This window comes from Eschscholzia californica, unplaced genomic scaffold, assembly GCF_041429995.1.
Source record: "Eschscholzia californica isolate CP2 unplaced genomic scaffold, dmEscCali1.0.p SCAF_2, whole genome shotgun sequence".
NCBI lineage: Eukaryota > Viridiplantae > Streptophyta > Magnoliopsida > Ranunculales > Papaveraceae > Eschscholzia > Eschscholzia californica.
The window spans coordinates 56809071-56833344 of NW_028238309.1; the positions used below are offsets into that span (position 1 = coordinate 56809071).

General features: G+C 33.9%; 1 protein-coding gene across 1 annotated transcript; it reads left to right on the top strand.

The window, feature by feature from the left end:
• Positions 1–11275: 11275 nt before the first annotated feature.
• Positions 11276–24133, top strand: LOC147559367 (uncharacterized). Its single transcript, XM_086661265.1, has 13 exons — positions 11276–11557; positions 12095–12178; positions 12589–12682; positions 13449–13535; positions 14474–14520; positions 15449–15506; positions 15636–15752; positions 16633–16719; positions 21663–21774; positions 22019–22101; positions 22601–22818; positions 23267–23492; positions 23664–24133. Exons 3-13 carry the CDS (start codon positions 12604–12606, stop codon positions 23714–23716), a joined length of 1167 nt encoding a protein of 388 aa, XP_086517391.1. The 5' UTR covers positions 11276–11557; positions 12095–12178; positions 12589–12603; the 3' UTR covers positions 23717–24133.
• Positions 24134–24274: the final 141 nt, after the last annotated feature.

Consider the following 24274-nt stretch of genomic DNA (forward strand, 5'->3'; position numbering starts at 1 on the left):
ACATTCATCCGGTGACAAGCTCAAGACCTAAAACAAGACCAACTATAATATACACGTGGCTACTACGTGGACAACTATATTTCCTATTTATATAGCAACTCACAATATGAGTATTTGGCCACCAACTGGCAGCCGTGGTAAGTGCATGTACTCTGTAATGCGGAGGTCCCAGGGGTCCCTCGTATGGAAGGGCAAATACAGGAATATTGAGCTTGGGCATAAATAAAGTAGTTTTTGTCGCATTTACGTCATTTCCTTTCATATTTCTTATCACATTGTATCGATGTGTCAATGCTTTTGTAATGATCATTGTAGTCGATGGTAATATGAGGAAACTCTTTACCACATTGTATCGATGTGTCAATGTCTTTGTAATGACCACTGTAGGCAATAGTGCTATGAAGAAACTCCAGATATACAAACTCATGTTCAGTAAATTTTGATGTTAGTGTATCTTGAATTGTTTATAAACTATTTGATTTTAATCTAGGTGTTTTTCAATCCAATTTTCTTGGAAAAACAAAACAGAAAGTTCATCAACTTAAAGAAGATATATAAACTAGTCAGTAGTCTAACATATGTACTCGATTCACATTCATAATACATGATATAAACCAACATTTTTATTTATGATGGTTTGATAGAAACCTTATGTATCGTAAATTCATTATTCTACTGAAAATAGTTTAATAGGAACATTTGTGTTCGATACATGATACATACCAATATGTAATAAGAGAAAGATATCTTCTTTGCAATATATTTGTTTGTGGTTATACCTCCTAAATTTATTTTCAAAGATAAAAAATTATCAAACTTATCTCAAAGGGGTGAGGTGAGAGTATACCTCTCTAATTTATCTGCAATGACTACATTTTGGAGACACACAATCGTGATAGTCGAACCCCATGTACAATAAAAGAAGTCTCATAAACAAATAAACAATGTCTCGTGTTTTCTCACTTATCACAATTGATCTTTTATTAGAGGCTAACAAATTTAATGATATGCACTAACCCAAAGCATAAGTAAAAAAGATGGTTTAGTACTTTAGTCGATAAAACTTACAAAAGCCAAATGGTTACTCTTTAGTTAAGGATTGGAGGTTGGGACATCCAATTTCTATACGGCACGGCTCGTGAAGGTCACTTCTTAGGGGGTGGTAGTGGTTGGGGACATTGGGGGACATTTTCATGTCCCCCAATGTCCGTGTTATTGGTTGGGGACATTTGAAATGTCTCCAAATGTCCGTGTTATTGGTTGGAGACATTTCAAATGTCCCCAAATGTCTGTGTTATTGGTTGGGGACATTTGAAATGTCCCCAAATGTCTGTGTTATTCGTTTGGGACACGAAATTAGGGACATTTCAAGACAAATTAGTTTTGGGGACATTTGGAGACATTTTAGTGTAAATTTGGAGAGCTTTTGGAGAGAAAATGTCTCTCAAAATATGGAAGACACTTGTGGACACCTGGGGACATTTGAGTAAGGAAGATAATAAAAATAATTATTATTATCAAATCATATTATAATAATATTATCTTATTATTATATTACTATATTATTATTATTATATTATTATTATTATTATTATTATTATTATTAGTATTATATTATTATTATTATTATTATATTATTATATTATATTTGGGTAAGGAAGGTGATAAAAATAATTATTATTATCAAATCATATTATTATAATATTATCTTATTATAATTATTATATTATTGTATTGTTATATTATATGATATTATATTATATTATATTATATTATATTATATTATATTATATTATATTATATTATTATTATATTATATTATATTATTATATCACTATTATATTATACTATTATATTATTATTATTATATTATACTATTATATTATTATTATTATATTATATTATTATATTATTATTATTATATTATATTATTATATTATTATTATTATATTAATATTATTATATTATTATTATTATATTAATATTATATTAACTATATTAAATAATAAATATTTACCAATTGTGCATCAATGTCCACAGATATCTATGAATGTCTACGAAAGTCGAAAAATATATATTTGAAAATATTAATTAATTTTTCTTTAATTCATATGGTAAGACAGTAACAATATTAAAATAATAAATATCAACTAAATATCTATCAATGTCCACAGATATTCTCGGATGTCTACGAAAGTCGAAAAATATATTTTCAAAGTAGTAGTGCAAATATTTTATTTTATGTGATTAGATAATAATGATTACATTAAAATAATAAATGTCTACCAATTGCCATCAATGTCCACAGATATTCACGGATGTCTACGAAAGTCGAAAAATTTATTTTCAAAAGTGGTAGTGCAAATATATTATTTCATATGATTAGACAATAATGATAACATTAAAATAATAAATGTCTATCAATTGGCATCAATATCCCTCAGATATCCACAAAAGTCGAAAAATATATTATTGAAATATGAGTACAAATATATTATTTCATATGGTTTGACACTACCAATTACCCTTCAATAATTTTCATAATATTATTTTCATAATATTAAAATAATAAATGTCTACCAATTACCCTTCAATAATAATAATAATAATAATAATAATAATAATAATAATAATAAAAATAATAATAATAATAATATCCAATACAAAGTTTGTCCATGGATTCAATATGTTGAAATGTCCCCAGGACATTTTGTCCATGAACCAAATGTCTTGAAATGTCTCTGAGACATTTTGTCTATGAATCAAATGTCTTGAAATGTCCATAAAGACATTTTGTCTACGGACAAATGTCCCGAAATGTCTTAAAATGTCTCTGGAACATTTTGTCTCTGATTGTCCTCCAATGTCCTGAACCACTACCACCCCCTTAGTCTTGCCGTGACTCCCTGAGTAGGGTAGGGTGTATATGTGTACTAGTTTGTTCCGTGTTATTTTTATACTTAACATAAGAATGAGTATCACGGGCAGGGGTGGCAATAGGTAACCTCGGTACCGAACTGGAACTTATGCCGGTTTTGGATCTTGATTTTCATACCCGATAATGATTTTATACCCGTCGGGTATTATTTGATTGGAAGCGATAAGATTTCAATACTAATTTAGTATACTATATCCCACACGGATCCGATGGGTACCCGATACCCAATTCTAATAGGTGATTAATTGATATTTTTGCAAGACGTAAGGTCTGAATTACTTACTATATGATAATTGTATATTAATTACGTCATTTGAATGTCCCACTCAATACAATATGGGAGATTTTATAGGGCCCCCTCATTTTTGTTAAAAGGCCTCCCCTCAGTGATAATTTAGCAAGTAAAATGGTTCATGGGGAGGCCTTTTAACAAAATTGGGGAGGCCTTTTAAAACTTCCCATACAATATTCTTCATTGATAATCAAAATATATTCAATAGGAAATTTTATAGCAACTTTCAAACATTTAATAATAAAATTTGTTGTAAGTTTTTATAATTCGATCATCTATCTCTTATCAAATAAGTTTTAATAACAATAATTAGAATCTTGAATGAAGAATAACCTTCCTAATTAATAGCAAAAATGATCAAATACAAAGTCTCAAAGAGCCTCGATAAATACCCGATATTCGACGGGTACCTGCATTTTTTATAGGTTCTGGATCCTTATATTAAGGAACCAAAACCGTTAGGAATTGGAACCATAATTTTAATAGTTTTCGATTCTAGGTAGTGAGATATTCGAACCGACCCGTTAGACACCCTCAATCATTGGATTTGTTTTTTTGTGATAGATTCCCATTCGAATAGACTCTCACTTATATATATAATATATTAATTTTTTTCACTTAACTTGCTAAAATGCTAATTTTGGGGTTCTTACGGTGCAAGCCTGATATAACCCCGAAACAATAAATAATAGGGTCGGTGGGTATATAGACCAAAATAATGTTCAAAAAAGGTTTATGATCCAATCTTCTCAAAATATGGATATTTAGTCCTTTTACATTATGGACATAAAAACTCTCATTTTCTAAACACATTACCATCAATGTCCCACGCTCAAATTTGACGTGGAGATTTATTAGCAAAAATTGTGGAGATTTATTAGCAAAAAATATGGAGATTTATTAGAAAAAAATGGATAGAAACAAATCATAATTTCTCTCTCCTCTAAACAGATTTGGAAAGCAAATTTTCTCTTTCCTATTATCTGAATCAATCAGAAACAAAAATCCTAACCAAAACGAAACGTCATCACCACGGATATTTCCAAATCAATTTTCTCTCTCTTCTTTACAGATTTAGAAACCAAATCAATTTTCTCTTTCCTATTATCCGAATCAATCAGAAACAAAAATCCTAACCAAAACTACTGTAAAGTATGTATAATTTATTCACAAGTTTTTTTTTGCATGATTATTTTTCATCATAAAGAAGTTTGTTTCAACGTTATGGTGAGATTTTGGGTTGATTTTTATGATTTTTTCTGTTGTGACATAGTTTCTGATGTTCAAAGCTTCGTCATAAATCAATTTTTAGAGATCTGTTTGATAAATTATGTCAATTTCTGTCTGGTATAACTTAAACTACTGTAAAGTATGTATAATTTATTCACAAGTATCCGTGATTTACAACAGGATTCGGTAATTTTTTATAAATAACCAATGATAACAGCAAAAATTTAAAAGTTTTTAATTGATCAAACCTTGTAATTTCTGATAGTGGTCATTTATATGAAGGAATTTATATTGTATACTGATATACAATAAGTATGTTTTACAATAGGATTTAATGATGTACAACAAATTCTGATATACTAATGATAAAGTATAATTTTAAACGTTATATACCTAAACTGTAAATACGATATTATGTAAATAAATTATGCAAACTTTATGAAAAATAATGAGACATTTATCACAAATAATGAAATCATGTTTCCTTTCCATGTCTTTCAATATGAACATATAATCGCATTTCAATGGTGACCATCCATGCACTATCCATTTGCAATCTTCAACAGGACACACAGCAGTAGCACGCTTAGAATCATTCTTTATGAATTTGAAATCATGCCCGGTGTTGATGCTATATTGCCTAAGAGCATATCGAAAAGCTTTTGTACCCCCAGGAAATAACTGTCCTAGTTCTGTAAATATCTTATCTCAACCATCTGATTTCAGTTTGATTTCCTTATTTTGATTTGATGATTCTGCCTGGAACTCCATCTGTGATAACAAAGTGAGATAGATTAATTCAAATAAATTATATATACAAGTATATTATTTGCAGTAAATTATATGAACATTTGAATAAATTACATGTACTTTACAGAAAAGTACACAGGATTTACATATGTAAATTAAAGATGTTCTAATAATGAAAGGAGAACTGTTTTGATATTAAATCATACATAATGTTCCATAAATTACGTATGATTTACACAAAATAATATAATGTTAATGTTATTCGTGAAAAATTTGCAGAACCAGAACATATATCATGTTCTCAATTTGATAAACATCGCAGGGAAAAATTTATATAATTTACGTTACATTATGGTAATTTATTCTAAAGTATATATAATGTTAATTCTGTTATGAGTAACCGTGCGAAAGAATCACGTTTCATCAATCTGTACGGAGAAAAATCAGATCTGGAGAAAATTTGAATATCATACTTTGCATAAACTCCAAATCTATTGATAACTGATATGACGATTGATTGCAAACAATTAGTAAACTCGATTTGTAAGATTTAGAAATGAAGTATTAATCTCATGAAGATCGTGATCATTAATACAAACTTTAGAGAGAGAAAGACAATAATAACTTTCTTGATCTGAAACAGAATCATCAAATAAGAAAATTGTTTACCTGATTAACAATTAAGATGATGATTTTTAATAGCTCTAATGATATGAAACAAGTTAATGGAAGATTTTCAATCGAAACATAATCAGAAAACATAAAATTTGGTTTGAGTTTTACCTGAACTTAGAACCTCAGTTTTCTGTTTTAATGGAGGATAATTTCAGAAGATGAAGATGTAGAGAGAGAGAGAGAAAGATAGGACGAGAAGGTTTCGGTTACAAAGTTTTTTGTTTTAATGGAGGATAGTTTCAGAAGATGAAGAAGTAGAGAGAGAGAAAGATAGGACGAGAAGGTTTCAGTTATAAATTTAAGGAAGATAATGATTTCTTTCTTCCTTTAGAGTCGATAATTGGAAAGAGAAACAGGGAGATAAAAAAGGGAAACGAATATTGGTTGATTTGAGCTTAAATTAGATCTTATATATATGGAAGGTTAGGTTAGGTATTATAAATTATTTGGTATTCTAGGGATTTGTGTTTTCTCTCTAGATGACACCAAATGGACTAGATATCCATTTGTATTATTTTTTTGGTTTTGAAATCCTTTATATGATTAGAGAGGACTAAAAGTCCTATTAGGGTCCGTTTTTTGGATTATAAGCCCAAAAATTCTAAATAATATCCAAGCGAATCTAATTCAATTTCAACAAAAAAAAATACGAATCTAATTCAAACAAATAAAGCTTAACTTTTGAGAAAGCCGTCCAAAATCATATTTGTTGTACAAACACTAAAACATGGGAAAGATGCAACTGCGAGTACTGTTTACAATTTAGTGTCTGTCTAATCTTGTCAAGTAAGCCCAAATTCATTACGAAATACTATTTTTGTTGTTGCGAGACCAAGTACAACATGTTAACATCTAAAAGTGCAATTAAAACGTTCAGAAAAAAGTGTGATTAAACGAATTAAATGATAGACAAATAACAAAGTTAACTACCTATGCAAACCATGTAAGTCTCTCCTTTTTTTTGGCAAATAAAATGCCATAAGAAAATGTTCGTTCCTTTTTCCTTCAGGACATGCTTAAAAAAGAGCATCGCCTCCGTTGCTGAAGTAACTTAAAACTCATTTTCTGTATTATGGTAAAACAAAAACAAGGAACTCTAAAAACGTAGTAGAATTTGCCGAAGTGTTTTCACATTTGAACACAAGTTTTTATCATCAGTGTCCCATGAATGCTTCTTAATTGTTATGGATCACATTAAGAATTTTGATAGTTATACCGTGCGTGATAATATCCAGGTCGTATGAAGGCCTTTCGTCTTAATGTGACTACAAACACCTCAAATTCCACACTTGCCAACAATTTATAATTTCATTGAAAGCGACAACTAAATTCAATGATTAAGAAAATTAGTTCGTCTAAAAGAATTTAGAAAAATGGTAATAAGAAAGACTAGAAAGCCTGCACTCTTATCGACTCAAAATTTCAAATATCAACTTTAAGTACCAATTCAAATACCTGACTCTTACTTTCAAATAATACCCACAAATCTCTTTTGGATGGTCACGAAAACATCAGCGAGAAACAAACTTTCAACTGCTGCCCATTATTCCATTACCATTAGATATAAAACTTCAAATTTCAGCTTCAAATTTAAATTTAGATATCCAACTAAAAAAAGAAACAGAGAACTCAACTAATGTGGGTTAATTATCACAAGATAAGTAGTATTATTTTAGGCCAGCGCTTTGGGGAAAGCTAAATAGTTTTCGGGGTGTGAAGACTTGGTCAAAAATTGGTCAATTTTGTTTGACAATTTTATTTAGGGGGAAGCAAAATAGCTTCTCCACCTCAGCTCTCTCTTTCTCTCCACCTCACTTCTCTCTCTCCACCTCACTTCTCTCTCCCTACCATTCTCTCTCTCTTCTCCGATTAGGTCGCCGGCTGGAAAATTTTCCGGCCGGCGACCATGAAAAAAAAAATTTCACTCACTCTCTCTATCTCTCTAGAAACTTCGGCGAAATTCCGGTCTGTTGAAGAACATACCGGAACTGGTTTGTTCTTCAACAGACCGATCTGGTCTGCATCAGTCTGTTCTTCAACAGACCGGAACTCCGGCGAAGGGAAACCCCTTCGCCGGAGTTTCTAGAGAGAGAGAGAGTGTGAAATTTTTTTTTTTTTTTCATGGTCGCCGCCCGGAAAATTTTCCGGCTGGCGACCTAATCGGAGAAGACAGAGAGGTGAGGTGGAGAGAGAGTGAGGTGAGGTGGAGTGTTTTTTTTTATTTCCCCTTAAAATTTATTTCCCTGGAAAATTTCTAAAATTCTACATATTCCCTTTAAAAATTTACACCCCGGAAACTATTTAGTTTTCCCCAAAGCGTTGGCCTTATTTTATGAGATAAGAGTGTGGGTGTGGGTGGGTCCACTCAGTCCACTTCAACCAGTAACTATGTTTCTACAAGTGAAGATGCAGGGTCCATTGAAACAATCGAGCCAGACAAATAAATAATGTAGATGGACTTTAAGTCGTAGTTAAGTTGGACTTAGGCATGTTCTTGTTTAATCTGGCAGTTACCGTGTTTATCACATCTTTAATGTATCCACACTATTGTAATGACTATAGTACATTGAAGACAAATTCAAAAGAAAAAATCGAACCAGACAAATGTCAAGACGATATCATCTCAAGTGGGACCCATCACCCATACGACTGTATTGAGAGGTGAAAAAAAAGATTTTGATCACGGCACTACGTCAGTTAAAAATCCACACGGCAAAAATCATGCTTGAACAATCACATGAATGATAGGAAAGGAACAACTTTGTTTCACTACCACATCTGAATTTATGTTGTCAATGGGAAATGGGTCCAACGTGTCTCTTATTCCTTTTCCAACTGTATAAAGTTAATTGGAAGAAGAGATGTATGTCCAGTTATGCGTGATATATTTGATGTATATTGAGTTGGTGGACATATGCGAGTTGGATAGCCAAAACCTACTACGTATTTCGTAGTCAGATAATACTTATATTTACTCCTATCGTATGTATGTTCACTGAAGATATCTAGTCAAAACCTACCATATTTTATAGTCAGATAATATTTATATTTATTTCTATCGTACGTATGTTCCCTGAAGATATTAGAATTCGAGTTTTACCATTTTCCATTAAAATATCTAATCATTTCTATTGTATTGGATAATTTAAGGTGTATTTACCATATTTAATTGAACTTTATGTAAGTTCAAAATAATAAAGTTCAACAAAAAAAGAACTTCAAAATAATAAAAAGATGAAATAACCTAAGGGAACCAAAGTGAAAAAGAATGTCATGGAATTATATCTTGTGTTTATCTTTAAACGGGAAAACATATCCTAAAGTGTCTTCGATTTCTTGTGTCTAAGTAGTGGTGGTGGTAGGGCATATATATATATTGTACGGCCATGATCATCTTGCCAGATAAATGTTGGTGGTGATCATCGAATCAAATAGTTGTGTACTCAATCATATTAGCATGCTCACATAAAAATGACTAAACACTTGAAATACCACCTTAGCATGTCCATAAGCGTGTGTTTCTAATGTACAATTATTCAAAAGTTGCATTATCACTCTAGCTAGCTTATTGTGGGACAATGTCTCTATTTGGTGGGTAAACAATGATGAAGGATCAGTAAAGAACCCAAAAATGTGGGGGGTAATTGATGCACCCTTTATGGATTTTGATTGATTTCTACTTCTCTTGTTAGGGACATTATTATCATGCCACACTTTATTATCTTAGGATCCATTTTCATCAACCTAGGACACAAATAACTTTCTGGTTTCTATAGACCATTATTTTCTCAAATCTCATGTGCTAAGATTCTATGTTTCTTAATAGACCCGGATGTTGAACTTCTGTACAAGTGTCACTTTTTTAGATCAGAGTCAATATTTGTAGATTTTTTGTACATATAAAACGATCTCGGATCTAATTGTGTCATGACAATGAATACAATTATTAGTCTAGGCTGATTGAATCATGTGTTTTCTTTTATGAATTGTGAGGGTACACGAACAAAACATTTTTTTACTAGATAAAATATTACTAGCTGTCTAAACCTCTCATATGTTGAGAAAATCCATGCCCTACCTATCTAATATCTATCTATCTCAAAAATGCTAAATTTAAAAGGATTATGCATTTATTCTCCTCCTTTTAGTACTTCTATTGAGAAAACAACTTGCTTCCTGTAAAAAAAAAAAGAACAAAGAAATAAACGACGGTGAATCATGTGATTGTAACATTGCTTAAACTATTTTAGCGTGCGATAGTTCTGTAAAAGAACAAAAGGTTTTTTTTTCTTTGTTGAAGAGAACAAAGGTTGTTGTTTGGAAATTTTATTTCCAAAATTGGGCAAGGAACCCCTCAGATTTGACAAGTTTCTTAGTCATACTATGCATAAGTTAGACTAGGCTGCCTATAAAGCCTCTCATTTTATTCCTCAAGTTAAGGAGGTTATGCTAGGCAAACCAAATCCCAATCTCCTAAACTTGCCAACAACAAACTTTTCTAATATCACCTATTTCCATGCTTGCACATTGTTGGATCTCCCAAATATTTATAAGTTCCATTTATGGATCTTTATGTTACCGTATTAGAAATGTGATTTCTGATAAGTATATAATTCTACAAAGTAGTAAGTTATTCAGAATTGAAACTGATCTTTTATATTCGTACACAAGAAAATCATTCGATCATGTAGTTTTTCCTTTTGGAAACTGATAACTTCATTTATATGTCTGAGAAAAAAATGTCGATTACATGAGAAGTTAAGAGTAGCCAAGGAACACCATTTGTGCTATAAACATTGGGTGAGTGTTTTTAAGGTGGTGTCTCTACAGCAGATTGGGTCAAAATGTGAGCAACTTCATTTGCTTCTCTACGGCATAAAGTGAGCGCTCATAAACTTTGACGTGTTTGATCCCATCACATGCTTCTCATCGTTCAATATTTCTTCTATAAGAACCTTGCAGTCACCCTCAAAAATCAAATTCTGCCAACCTATTTCTCTTCCCACTTCTAACACTAAGAGCAAAGCCCTAGGTTCACATTCCATGCTCGATCTTCCTTCGAGTTTTTCCGCCCTTTGATCTAACATTTGTCCTGGACTGTTGGTTATCAATAGGACCCGAACTTTTGAAAGAAAAGTAAGATAGCAAAATTTCTTTCATGGGCCTTCCAAGTTATAGACGAGGCCCTATAGAATTTCCCGCCTACTTAAACTACAATCCGGCGCATCACATCAAAATGATGTACATATCTGAATTCCGTTGGATTTAACTGTCACAATTTCCGAACAGATTGTAAGTGGGATAGTTATTGAGGTAATGGAATAATATGTTATCACTTACACCGAATCATTTCTCTGAAGCTAAATAAAATTTATATGAGTATTATTTTTTTGGGTACGGTTATGGGACGAGTTAGACCAATAAGAGCATGTGAAATCAGTTGCCAAAAATAAAAACAACGCCAAACCATTAAAAACCACCAAACGATTCATTCCCACCTTCTTTTTCTCTCACTATCCTCTTCTCCTTCCCTCTCACCGTCTAGAGAGAGAGAGCGAGACAGAAGAGAGAGAGAGAGAGAGAGAATATCGTTTTGCCATTTCTAGGGTTTATCTTTCATTTCTTCTCTGTCGAAGTCATCTTTTCATCGAGATCTATAGTGAGCTTCACCGGTAATTCTATCTCTCTCGTTCTAACAAATTATGCCTTGTTATTTATCAACACATTTTATTGATTTTGATTTCTTCGATCAGAATGACGAGGTGAATTACATTTAACTTTAGTTATTGCTTGCGAAATCGATTTATCGGTTTCGAAATTTGTTTTTTAGGTGTTCTTTTCTGAAATTCAGGAAGATTATAGAGAAATTTGCTTTTTAGGTGTTTCTTTTGATAGAATGCACGCATTTCTTTTCGTTTTGATGTTTACAGCGAACTACATTGAGCATTTTCTCTGGATTTTGGTTACTTTTTGGCTTAAACTACTGGTTTCTGAGTTAATAATTGATTAAACTGTTCTTCTGAAATGCATGTCGTTTTTGTTGGCATATTTGTCTACGTTTATAGTTGCTAATTGCAGAAATTCAGAACTGAACTGCTTAAACATGTGGATTTAGGTTTTGATCATGGATTTATGAAAATCTTTGTGTTTACTTGTTTTGTTATTGGCTTGGCTTACTGTTCCAATTTGGATTCTATGTGTGGTTTCAGTATACGGAATCTTTGTAGTGGACTGCCAGTCGGGGCAGTTGATATGTTCATCAACATCACCACAATTTATGCAAGGAAAAGAAGGTACTGATTAGGCATTCATATGCGATATTAATTTATTTCTTCTCACAGTTTGAATTCTAGCTGCATTTCTTTCTAGAATTTCATTGTTATAGTTTTCCATTAGTTGCCATATATGACTTTGCTGCAAGAATAAAAAGACATCAACTGGTTGGCAACTGATTGATGAAGCTCAGAAAATGTAGTTGCTCTTATCCTTGGGAAAGCCCAATTCTATTATTCACTGTGAATGTACAGTCTAATACTTGTCTTAATGTAGCTTTATTCAAACTGATTTAGACGAAAAGTATATTTTTACGTGATTGTGGCAATTGTTTATCGGTAGTTTAGATTGGGTTTGTGTAACATTAAGTATTCTATTCAAATTAGTGGAGTTACTGGCTTATCCTAACTGATATTTGTGAATTATTTAGGTTGATTTGGTCTCCATGGCATCACGTGGAAGGGGGAGAATGGCAGCCATGGTGAGAGTTTTGGAAGATGACAGTTCTCCAGAAATTACAGCAGGTATTAAGCTTTTACGCATAATCAATTATTTTGGGTATACCAGTATAAGAAAATTAAATTTCCTTGCATAAATATGTTCTGCCTTTTTGCTATCTATATTGCAAAAATAACTATCTTATGTCATTTCCTTTTACATCTTTTTTACCGCTTCAACTCCTTGCGTTCTATTTTGTTCTTCTTTGTGTTTATAGCCTGTGTCAATAAAAGTAGTAAATATTAGTAGATTTATTAGAAACAAAGTATCTGTGTTAGATCTTCAATTGCATTTGTATGGAGTCTGTTAGGGACTTAACATGTAGTGAGCTTGAAAAGTGAAACCAAGCTTTTGGTTCTTGAGCTTGCTGGATTTTTCTTAATATCGCAATATGTTTAATCAGATGTATAATGGAGGCTTTTTTCTAGTGTCGTAATAAAAGTTGGTTTTAGATAACCTTTGTAATAAGGTCTAATGTCTCAGATATACATGGGTTGCAAGGATGGTATCATGCTAAGTAAGTCAAGCGTTTTGAGTGTGTACCAAAAGGCCAAATCGAGTACGTTGTAATGAACTAATAGATATGCAGCAGGCAATCTTATCTGTGTTTAATCTTTTTGTCGGATTAATTACATGTGTTTGCCATTGGAATTTGAATTCGTTTAGTTGCGATTTTGGTTTCGAAGAACATGAATATTAGAATAAAAAACTCACTTTGAGGTATACTGTATGTTTTACAAAATATCTTACATATTCTTGTGATTTGCTCCATTTTCATTGTCTAATTCTCAGAAGAAGTTAATCGCGAAAAGTTAGCTATTGAATCAGTTCACAGAGAGTTGCTTAATGTAGATGAAGTAAATTTGCTCGAGGAAAAAGGTAACACTGTACACTGTTTTTCATGTTCAGATATCTAACTCTTGTTTCGTGTACTTATGCTATGTATAATTTTTCTTCAAAATTACTTCTATGTGACATTGATATGCGTTAGGCACTTTTATGTTTTACTCGTGTTGGATTATCAAGTCATTTTAGCTAGTATGATCTGAAATTTGTCTGTCCATCTTGTGTGAACTAGTCCACAGTTGTATTTAAATAGAACTCTAGATTTACGTCTTCAGTATATAATGTAACAATTGTGGATCAAAAAGTATATAATCCAAAATGTGGACCTAATAATTACGGCAAAGGACACATTTTTGTATCCTCATATTGGCTTTTTTCTAGTCGCCAGTATGATGTATATGGTCCTTGTTGCAGATATTAGATGCCGATACTCATACATGTGTATATTGTCCATGTTACATTGCATTGTTTTGCTAATGGTCACTGGTAAATTCAGTGAGACGAGTCTTGTCCAACTGAGAAGTCTGTGTGACATTTCAAAGACTTGTCAACCCTGTAACACGATGTCCGATACTGCGATACCACCACCATGTTGGGACTATCTGGTATTCTAAAATGTGCAAATGCCTTTTTTCTCTCACTAGGGAAAACAGCTTATTTCGTTAGCTTCCTACTTTTATCACATAAAACATTATAGACGCACTATATGATGAAAGCTCTTGCTTTCTTGGTCTGAGATTCAGAGCTTGTTTGCAGTGATTGAATTTTGCATTAATACTTATTTTTACCTATAACCAGGAGAGGTTTTTAGACTTAACTCGCTTTTTTTTTACCCTGTTCCTTTTCTAATATTTTAGGGGGTCTTCCCTCTCCCTGTTTTTTAAACCCTTTTTGATACTTCTAACCAGATCTCTACTGTATCACATGGTGTTTGAATTCTTGAAATGTATTTGATCTTCCTGTATTTGCAGATATGCATGTATTTGGTAACCAGCCTATGACTGATCCTCTGAATTTGGTAATTTTCAATAATTCGAGTAGCTCCATTTGTGAAGTAGACATATCATCTTGGGAACATCTTGTTAAAAGTTAATACTTTATTATGCTTCCTGTGTTAGATTGTCTCCCACTCCGGATTGCATTTTATTTCAAAGTTCCAACAATTTAGAACTCCAAATATAATTTGACATGCGAAGTAGGACGAAAATATGAGATGAGATAGTTATTGGCAAAATTGTAAGATTGGAAAAGTAACAACTAACAAGTAATTACAAGACATGAAGATATGAATAACTACTGAGTTCTTAGCTAATCTGTACTCTATAACATACTAAGAGACTCAGAAGCAATCTCAGTTAGTCAGTTCACCCAGAAGGTTAGGCTAAATCTAGGCTATTCTTACATTAAAATAAACCAAGCTTAATGACACTGAAGTTGTTGATAAACAATAGGGTAGCAAGATGGATCTGGTCTAGTTGTATGAAACAAGGAAGGTACTTACAAATATCTTATAACCTGAATTTCCTGATCATTGCAAAGTGCACTTTGGTTGAGTGGCAACATAAATGTCTCTCCACTAGATCGTACTGTTTCAATTTTTCTTTTTAAATTCCGTTCAACGAGCTTATCTGTACAGGCCATACATTGTCAATACTTTCTTTCTCGCATCTCTAATCGCTATATCGTTTCACACTTTGGTAATCCTATGAAACTACGAAGGCACTCATGAATATCTTATAACCCTAATTTCCTGATCATTGCCAAGGGCATTGTGTTGGGTGGTAACATCTATGTCTCTCCACTAGATCATACAGTTTTTTTTTAAATTCCGTTCATCGAGCTTATCTGTACAGGCCATACGTTGTCAATACTTTCTTTTTCGCATCTTTATATTGTTTCGAACTTTTGTAGTCATATGCTCTATACAATCATTTTTCATCTTATAGGTTTGTTGCAATGCTTGTAAGAAGCCTATCATAGAGAGTCAATATGCAGCTCATGAAGGTTAGGGGTCTTCTTTCTTCCTTTTTGTTGCCTCATATTCATGCATCAAGGATATTATTTTGTTTGTGATTGATGGAATTTCTCATAGCTTGCTTCCTGATATTGTATTTTATTTTCCAATTTTTGCAGAGCGTTGTAGGTTAGTACCTCCTCCTGCACAGGAAACAGTTTCAGAGTTTGATGGAGGCAAGGGAAATAAGAAACCTCCTAGAAAGGGGAGGAAGAAGTCGCAGACAACTAATGAGCGTATCCTTTCTTGATGTAAGACCACGGCTGACGCACCAGACACATTGTCCACCAGTTACAACTCCATGTTTAGGCCTAACTTTGAGGTTTTGGCCCAAGTTTCAAAGGATGCAGGGTTTTCCTCTTGCATGGGCCTACCCTAGACCACTAGACTTCTCCACCTGACCAGTGAAGGTGCCGTGGAGTCTGGGGGTTCTCTAAGCAATGGGGGGACAAAGTGCTGGTTTACGTTTTATGGACACCATTTTTCTTTATAGTTCGCGAAAACTGGATTTACCAGAGACGCTTTATCGTTTGTGGTTTCTTTAGTTTTTCGGATACATGCATAATCTCAGTTGGGATTGTTTTACTGATTACAAGTAGGAGAAACATATATTGTTTTCGGGACCTATTGACATCTTTGTCTCTGTTAGAACTTAGAAATCTTGTTATGCATTGCTGGATTCTTCTAAGTGGGTGAAGTTTTTACTTTTGAAAAGTCGTCTCTAAAAATTTATGGATTTTAACATTTCCAGTTCATGTTTTTTTTCCCTGCGTGAAAGAACTGTGACATTAGTTCCATCAGAGTTAATATCCTTCTTAGAAGATGGAAGCAAACTATAGTTCTGATAATAGTAATAATACAAGCAGCAAACCTACAGATGTTCCTTGAATAGGGTTAGAGTTTTAGGTGTAGTTCCCAGATTTGGCAGCAAACCTTCCTCTTCAGTTTCTTTGATTTTGGGTGTAGGTCACACTCTTTACATTGCATAGATATTTGTTAGGCTCGTGTTTGATAGATAAATCTAATCATCACCGCTAGTACGGTGTAGGAATAGTTTGCCCTTTTTAATTCTTCTCAGTTTTTGTGTTCGCATTCTCTGTCCTTAATGTCTTCTAGACCAAGCTACAACATTACGCGAGCAAGAAGTATTTGGGTCTCTAGATGGGCATGATATGGTTGCTTCTCATTCTTATTTTGCAAAGAGTAAGTTCTTTTTGTTGCTTATTTATTGGTTAATATGCTTTTCGACATGAGCAAGGCACTAAATCCCGGTTTAAGTATAGATTTTGTTCCACTGACACGTATATTGTGGGTAACTATTTCGTTAGTTTCTTTATTGTAACAAGTCCACGGAAATGTTGTATAACGATGATAAATATCACATAAAGTTAGCAAACAATAAAAGATGCACAAAAGAATGTTGCAACATTCTAACTGTAAGTTTGATGGTTACAGATGAAAATTAATAGCATTTTTATCATACCCTCATTAGAGGGTTATAAGGTATATGTCATTTCCTAAGTCCAAGTCATGAAATTGTACTTTGATGCTTTTGGATCTTGGAATAGTGAGACAATATCGATATTCTTAGTATGTTTTGTTGCAAATTTCTTTTTTAATACTTCTAGTGACACTCTAATGTGAAACCTGAGTTTCATGTGCAAGAATCCTGGATCGACATTACCTTATATGAAGACTTTCCAACCCCGGGTTAAAACACAACACTTTGTCTTACATATTGGCCACGCCTTTTGGTTAGGTTTGGTGCATAGATTGGTTAGGTAAAAAAGTTTGGTGTGATTTAAACTAGGCCCATGCCAAGGAAAGATCTTGTATCGCGTGGAACTAGCCTAGTGGGCAAAAGTGGTGTCTAAATATCAAGGACAATATGGATGGTAATGACACTAGTGTTATGTGGAACGGAAGTTTCATGTGCAAGACACTTAGTCCCACGTGCTCAGAGGACCTTCTAGAATTGGGTTGTAATATGATACCTTGTCTTACATATTGCCTAGACCTTTTGGGTGGGGTTGGCGTCTAAACCAGTCAGGTGGAAAGGTTTGTCTAGGTAGGCCCATGCCATGGAAAAACCTTGTACTATGGAAATCTAAGCAAGTGGACCTGGTTGGCGAGGACAAAATTGCTGGTATTCAGACGTGTTTTACATCACAATCACTATTAATCTGATCATTCAAACTAGTGTATGTTAAACTGCACGACTTAGAAGTGTCTGTTCAAGAAGGGCACATGAACTTCAGAAGCATTAACCTATGAACTAGAGGTATAAACGAGATAAAACTGGAAAAGCAATTAAACAAACAATAAAGCAAATGTAAAGAAATTCTGCTTTTGCAACCGAGATTTAGTTTGTTGCTCAAAATACTTCTACGACGATAGGTAAAAGTGCCCCATATCATACTGCCATCCGTTAAGGGCTAATGGATCAGATATAAACGGCTCAATAGTCAATTTAGGACTGATCTTAAGCACTTCTCTTTCCTTTAGGAGGTGTGCCCAACCTGGATTCATTAACGCAAGTAGCAAGTCATAAAATTTTATTCATAAACAACTTTATAACATTAAATTAGAAAGCCAACTCAATTGGTTGTTTGAAAGGCTGGTTGCCTTTGAAGAATCGATCTTAAGAAACATATAGGCCAACCTTTTATGGTTTAACATCTAACTTTTCAGTGACTCGAGTTCTGAAATGATTTAGTCCATACCATCATTTTACTTGGCGTAACTTGTTAAGCACTTGTCTTGCCTCATAAATTCTCCTTTCTTTTATAACTAATCAAGTAGTACAACACATATTCGTCAAGGGAAGGGCTAGCATCTCTACTTTCTAAGGACCTTTCGAGACGGAAGGGCAATTCTTGACCGTATTGCACACGAGTTGGTAGATTCTAGAATCAAATGTGGAAGCTCGCGCCTGTTGGCAAAGGTAGACTTGGAAGAACTCAACAGTCTCACCAAATGGAAATTGGGAATGGACATAAAATCAGCTTTCGGGACGACATTTGGTGACACACAATCAGTTTAAAGGAAAGATTCCTGGCAATATATGACATTTTCAGCCAGAAAGATGTTCTTGTCTTACAAATTTTTAATATCCAGAATAACAGTTGGGACTTGATTTTCAGAAGAAACTTAAACGATTGGGAGATCCCCATTTGCTAGGAATCCTACATAACAATAAACCTTCGGAACATATGGACTGTAGCGTATGGAAAACAGGAGAGACAAAAGCTTTCTCAGTGAAAAACTTGTATGAAAGGTTAATTAGCAAGGGGGGGGGGGGGGGGGGGGGGGGGGGGGGGGGGGGGGGATCAGATGATCCAGTATATAAACTATTTTTGAGCAAGAACATTTCCACAAGACTAAGCATAACTATCTAGGTGGCATGCTTAAGCAAACTCCCAATTGTCGATCAACTGAATAGGAGAAGTTTTCAATTCACAAATCGGTGTATCGTGTGTAAGGCCGAGGAAGAGACGGTAGACCACCTTTTCCTGCATTGTAAGGCTGCTGCAGACATGTGGAGCTACTTTTTGAGGGCTGCGAACATCTGCTGGTGTCAACCGAGCCACATTCAAGATGCGATGGAACAGTGGAAGCAACCATAAAAATTTTGAAGAAAAAAATATGGGCTCGATCCTTAAGGAGGACGAGATTAAAGGAATGATTTATCTCCGGAGTAGGAAAATGAAGTTTGTTATGATAGTTTCATTTTACGATTTTGTTTTCAATTGGGAGAATTGCATTGTGTAATACATTATATAGCTCCTTGTAACGCTTTTGGGTCCTTCATTTTTAATATTAATTCAAATGATTAAAAAAAGGGATACGGTTATAAGCGGAGGACTTAGATCTTCAGCTGCATAAGATCGATAACCTTCATGTTTATGGTTAACGGGTACCCACACCCATCTTCTGAAGCTCGTGGGTCCTAAAGCAGGGAAGTCTGACCAGCCATATTTAAGAAGACTGAAGGATAACAGGCTTCTAGGTGACCAGGTCAGGGACCAAGGAGTTTTAGCAAAATATTTGCGTTTTTGCATATGGATACAATATTCTTTGTGAGAAATAACTAGCACCATCTGAGGAGAAGGATATCCTAATATGGTTCGAACCAGTGTCGGGTTAGAAGTAAATCACAATAAAAGTAGTATGATGACTGTGACGAAGGTGGAAGACCTTGATTCCTTGGCTGCTATCTTTGGATGCTGCTTTGACAATCTTGCTAGTTGCTACTACTTGTCTTGAACTTCCTTTAGGCCATGGCTACAGATGCAAGGCTCTTGAGGATCGGGTACTAGATAGAATCAACAACAATTGTTGGATCGGAAGGCAATAACAGTATCGAGAAGAGGTAAACTAACTTTGATTAAGGCAAAAGAATGCACATTGGAAGATATCATCGTGGCCATCAAATTGTTCCACGGAAGCAACCTTGGGCTAAATTCAGAACTTGTCAAGATTTTATATTTAATTGGGAGGCTTTGTTACATAAAAATATGACGTTTAACTTATGTTAAGCACTTCGGACCTGAGTTAGGAGCATGAACTTGTGAATTCTCTTCTTTCAATACAGGCAATTCAAAATTTCAAAAGAAATAGCCACTTGGTCGACTGGTCAGCACCATAAACTACAAAACATAGGCTAGGCATTTCAAAACACTGCAAAGAAAACTCTTGCTCGTAAGTGTGTCAAAGGGGTCTTGGTTCGAAGAGTCGCCTTAAGGAACCGTCACAGTCGACAGGTCGTGTTAACAAAGCCCGTTATTAGCTCCAAAGGTGAGGCTAGCGTTTACAACAGTATACCAACACACCTTGCCATTGAGGAAAAAGCTGATTAAGGTTGTGTTTGAGACAAAGAATGAAATTTCGGTTTCATTAGAAATTTCGGTCGATCCATAAGTGGGAAACGTCAGTATGGAAATCTTACAAATCTACATAAATGATAGAAATATGATGTAAATATGTATAACAAGATAAACCATAATGAAGCACAAAAAAGTTTCAGGGAGTATTAACAAATACTCCTTCCGTCCCAAAATGAATGACCTATTTGGAAAACCCAACTTTTTAAGGGAACACCATTAATTGGAGTTTGACTTTCAAACATAACATGATTTTTCCAATTGTACCCTCGTTAGTTTTTTTACAATACAACGAAAAAGTTTAACTTACTTCTAAATAAAGTTGTGATTAAATTTAAAGTAGTGGGTATTATAGGAAAGAGCTGAAAGTTCTTTTCTTTATGTTTAGAAATGGGACAACCTAAAAAAGAAATTAGGTCATTCATTTTGGAACTGAGGGAGTACACAGTTACTTCCGGCGGTAAATTGAATAACTTTTTGGCTATATCACCCAAAAGATAACATTCTTACTGATAATATAAAAATCATGGCGTAAATCATTCAAATAGATTTAAAAAGCATTAAAAACATAATATAAAAATCAAGAGAGATCTAAAAGAAATGAAGATAAAAAAGACGAGGAAGGGATATGGTTCTAGTATTACTTTCTCCGGTTTTTTTGCTAGATTTCTACTATGTCGGTCAAAATTTCCATCATGTCGGTGGAAATTTTGATATTTCCAACCATTTCGGTGGAAATTTTGATCATGTCGGAGAAACTTTGCAGGAAATAGTTGTAAATGTTACTTCGTGCACCTAATCTGATTTTAGGAAACGTTTTCGTGAAATTTCACCGGGAAGTTTCATTCCTTGGTTTGAGAGCAAGAAATGTATTTCATGAAAGTGTATTTCCATGGAAGTTCTTCCGTGGTGGAAGCAAAGAAGTGTACTCCGGAAGTATTTAGAAACTCGTTGTTTGTCACAGCTTTAAGATAATGGCCCGCACTTCCATTGAATTGCAATTTGACAACGACACTAGTCTTCTTTAAAAGCCACCTATTTTCATGGATATGAAGGCTATCAAAGACAATCTAAGTTGTTACAACTTGTAAGAGTGACATGGTTTTAATTTTTATCTTGTATTGCTTTATAAGCTGGATTAAACATTGCATTGAGTTTTTTGTATAGGATCTTTCATTTTTGAAGTACAAATATTTGTTGACATGAGTTATGATCATCAACATTATTACACCATAGAGTGACTTATTGTTCTTCTTATGGCAGGAAATCCAACCCCTATAAATGGGGTTACCGTAATTAATGGTTCGCGAGATAGTATTGGAAATACAAGCTATAAAGCAGCTGGAACACATTCTTCGGAGAAACGTACTAGACTGTATGCCTTTTTAAACTGAGACAGTGCAATTGAAAATTTGAAGTATGGCATAGTTCTAGTGACTTGCTAAATTGACAATTAAATTTCGCGTAAGAACTTTAATAGCTAGTCATTTTCTAGGAGTTTAGGTAGAACTCTCTATTTATTTATTCTGTCCTAAAATCACGATTTTAGTCTTGGAGCTTAAAGGATTGTATTACTTCTACTCTGTGAACGTAATGTGGCTATTTGTTTGTTGTTGTAGGGTAATAGCTGAGCATCCGCTTTCATCAGAGGGTCTAGAAACTACCAAAAATGTTGGTATTAGTTGTCAAAGAGCTCTAACCAGTAAGATAAGCTCTTTTTTTCTATGTTGACATACTCAACAAATTACAATGCCATCTCAACAAAAAACTAGCCATTTTGAATCTTGCTGTTATTTCATTGCTGAGTGTGTACTTGCTTTGATGCGACTAATTAGTCATATCTATGCTTGGTACCACTTATTTGTTATTTCCACTTATTGAGTTTCAAGCTAAAACTAAGATGTTTGCCTCTAATCAGTGGTTGCAAATTCAGGAGTAGAATATCGTATTAGCTAAAACAACAAATGCCTCCTAATCATTGATTTTATTTATTTCTATATTCGTGATACATCGTTTTTTAGCAAGTAAAGACAAGTTTATCATAAAAGAGATTCATCCCAAACTTTGAACGCTTTAAACTTTTACAAGCAATTCGAGGCTCTATAGTTTCAATGCTTTCTATTTTACCTGTGAATGATTTATTCTTTGTGAAATGACAACGTCAAGTCATTAACATTGTTTGTGTAATGTGAATGAATAAGATCCTCCAGCTCCCCTGGCCACCAAAATGTACAATTTGCACAGAAACTATCGCCTTCGATCAGCGCTGAGCCATCTTTATCATGAATCATTAGTCAAAGAGCATTCATGTGACACCTTGTACACTAAACTAGTGCAAGGAAATGAACTGCTGAAAACCGAGGCTTCGTCACCGATGCGTTTGGTTCAAGAGTCACAAACAGATGGTATACCCCAAAAGGTAATTGCCCAATTGAATGTATCTTTGCCGTTGCTTGCTAAACCTTTTTTTGTTGATAACGTAGATTCTTAAAGATAATAGTCTAACTGATCGTCATAATTAACACAGAGGGCGTGTGTGTATATATATATATATATATATGATGAAGTCCAAGAGGAAAGACATTTGTGACCTTTGGTTGTCACTTGACGGGGAAAGACCTACCCAGTATCGTATCATTCATAAACTAAGTATAATGGTAGTAACATCTTATGTCATCTTCTTGACTAAATTCCATGCATGGACAGAACATTCATCGACTTCTTGGCTAGTTGCTCTCAGACTGCTCTTTCATTTCTTGTTATTTCGAAAATGCTGTAACTAATTTCCATCCTTTTCAGTACACATTGCGCTGTCATGAAATTATGGGAGACTAATCTACATATATTTTTCATTATCTGGAAAACAGGACTCGTTTAACTTGTCTGCCACGCAAAAACCTGATCAGATTCTTGCACGAAGTTCAGATCTATACTTGGGAAATGCAGGAGAAGGATATCAATCAAGCATGAACGTATCAAACAAGTTCCTAGATAATAACTTTTCAAAATCTGTACTCTCTGTAGATACTGCTCATATTGAGATGATGAGAAATAGATATCTTCCAACAAATTATTCTTTCTCTGGCAACTCTGGTAAGCCCTCGACATTTCACGCTATAACTTCATCAAGTTTACCCGTTCTGTCGTACCCAGACCAATAGAGAGAACGGCCATGGAACCATTTTGATTCTATTTTTTTTTTTTCCTTCGGAGTTGTGTTTATGTATCCTGAATCATTAGCATAATGAGTGCCTGCTTTTTTAGGTACGTCGCTGGGGACACTTCAGCAGGCTAATGGAAGTGTGCCAGTTATATAGCAATTCGAGAATAGTACATTAAGGCATAGGTGACTTTCTCTCTCTGCTCCAATTGATTGTTCCTCTCCTCATAGTTGCGCCCCTCTGCCACCACCACTGCCACATTACACGCAAGTACTTAAACTACGAGTTTTTGTTCCTCTTGAATGCAAAACGAAAGACGCCATGGAAAATGGTGGACGATTTTGGATAGAATTTACAATTTCAGTAGATGATCATATTATTATTGAAGTCAAGTTTTGTCTACCCTATCACGTTGATGAGAAAAAACTCTCTATATCTTGGATGATACGTTTTGCTACACTTCTATTTATTGTAAATATGCTAATTAATTAGTTAATAAGCAACTCGCAATGTCCTTATCTCAAGACTTTTGTCATGTTATTTTTCATAATGAGAGTTAATTATGCTTTTTCACTGATTGAAATTAGAGAATGCTATTATTCATAGTCGAGTGGGAGAACTTTCTCTACATGCCTTTAAGAGCTAGTTTATAGTGTTGAAAACGGTTTTTTGTAGTGTTGAGAACTTCCCGAGATAATTTAATTTGAACACATG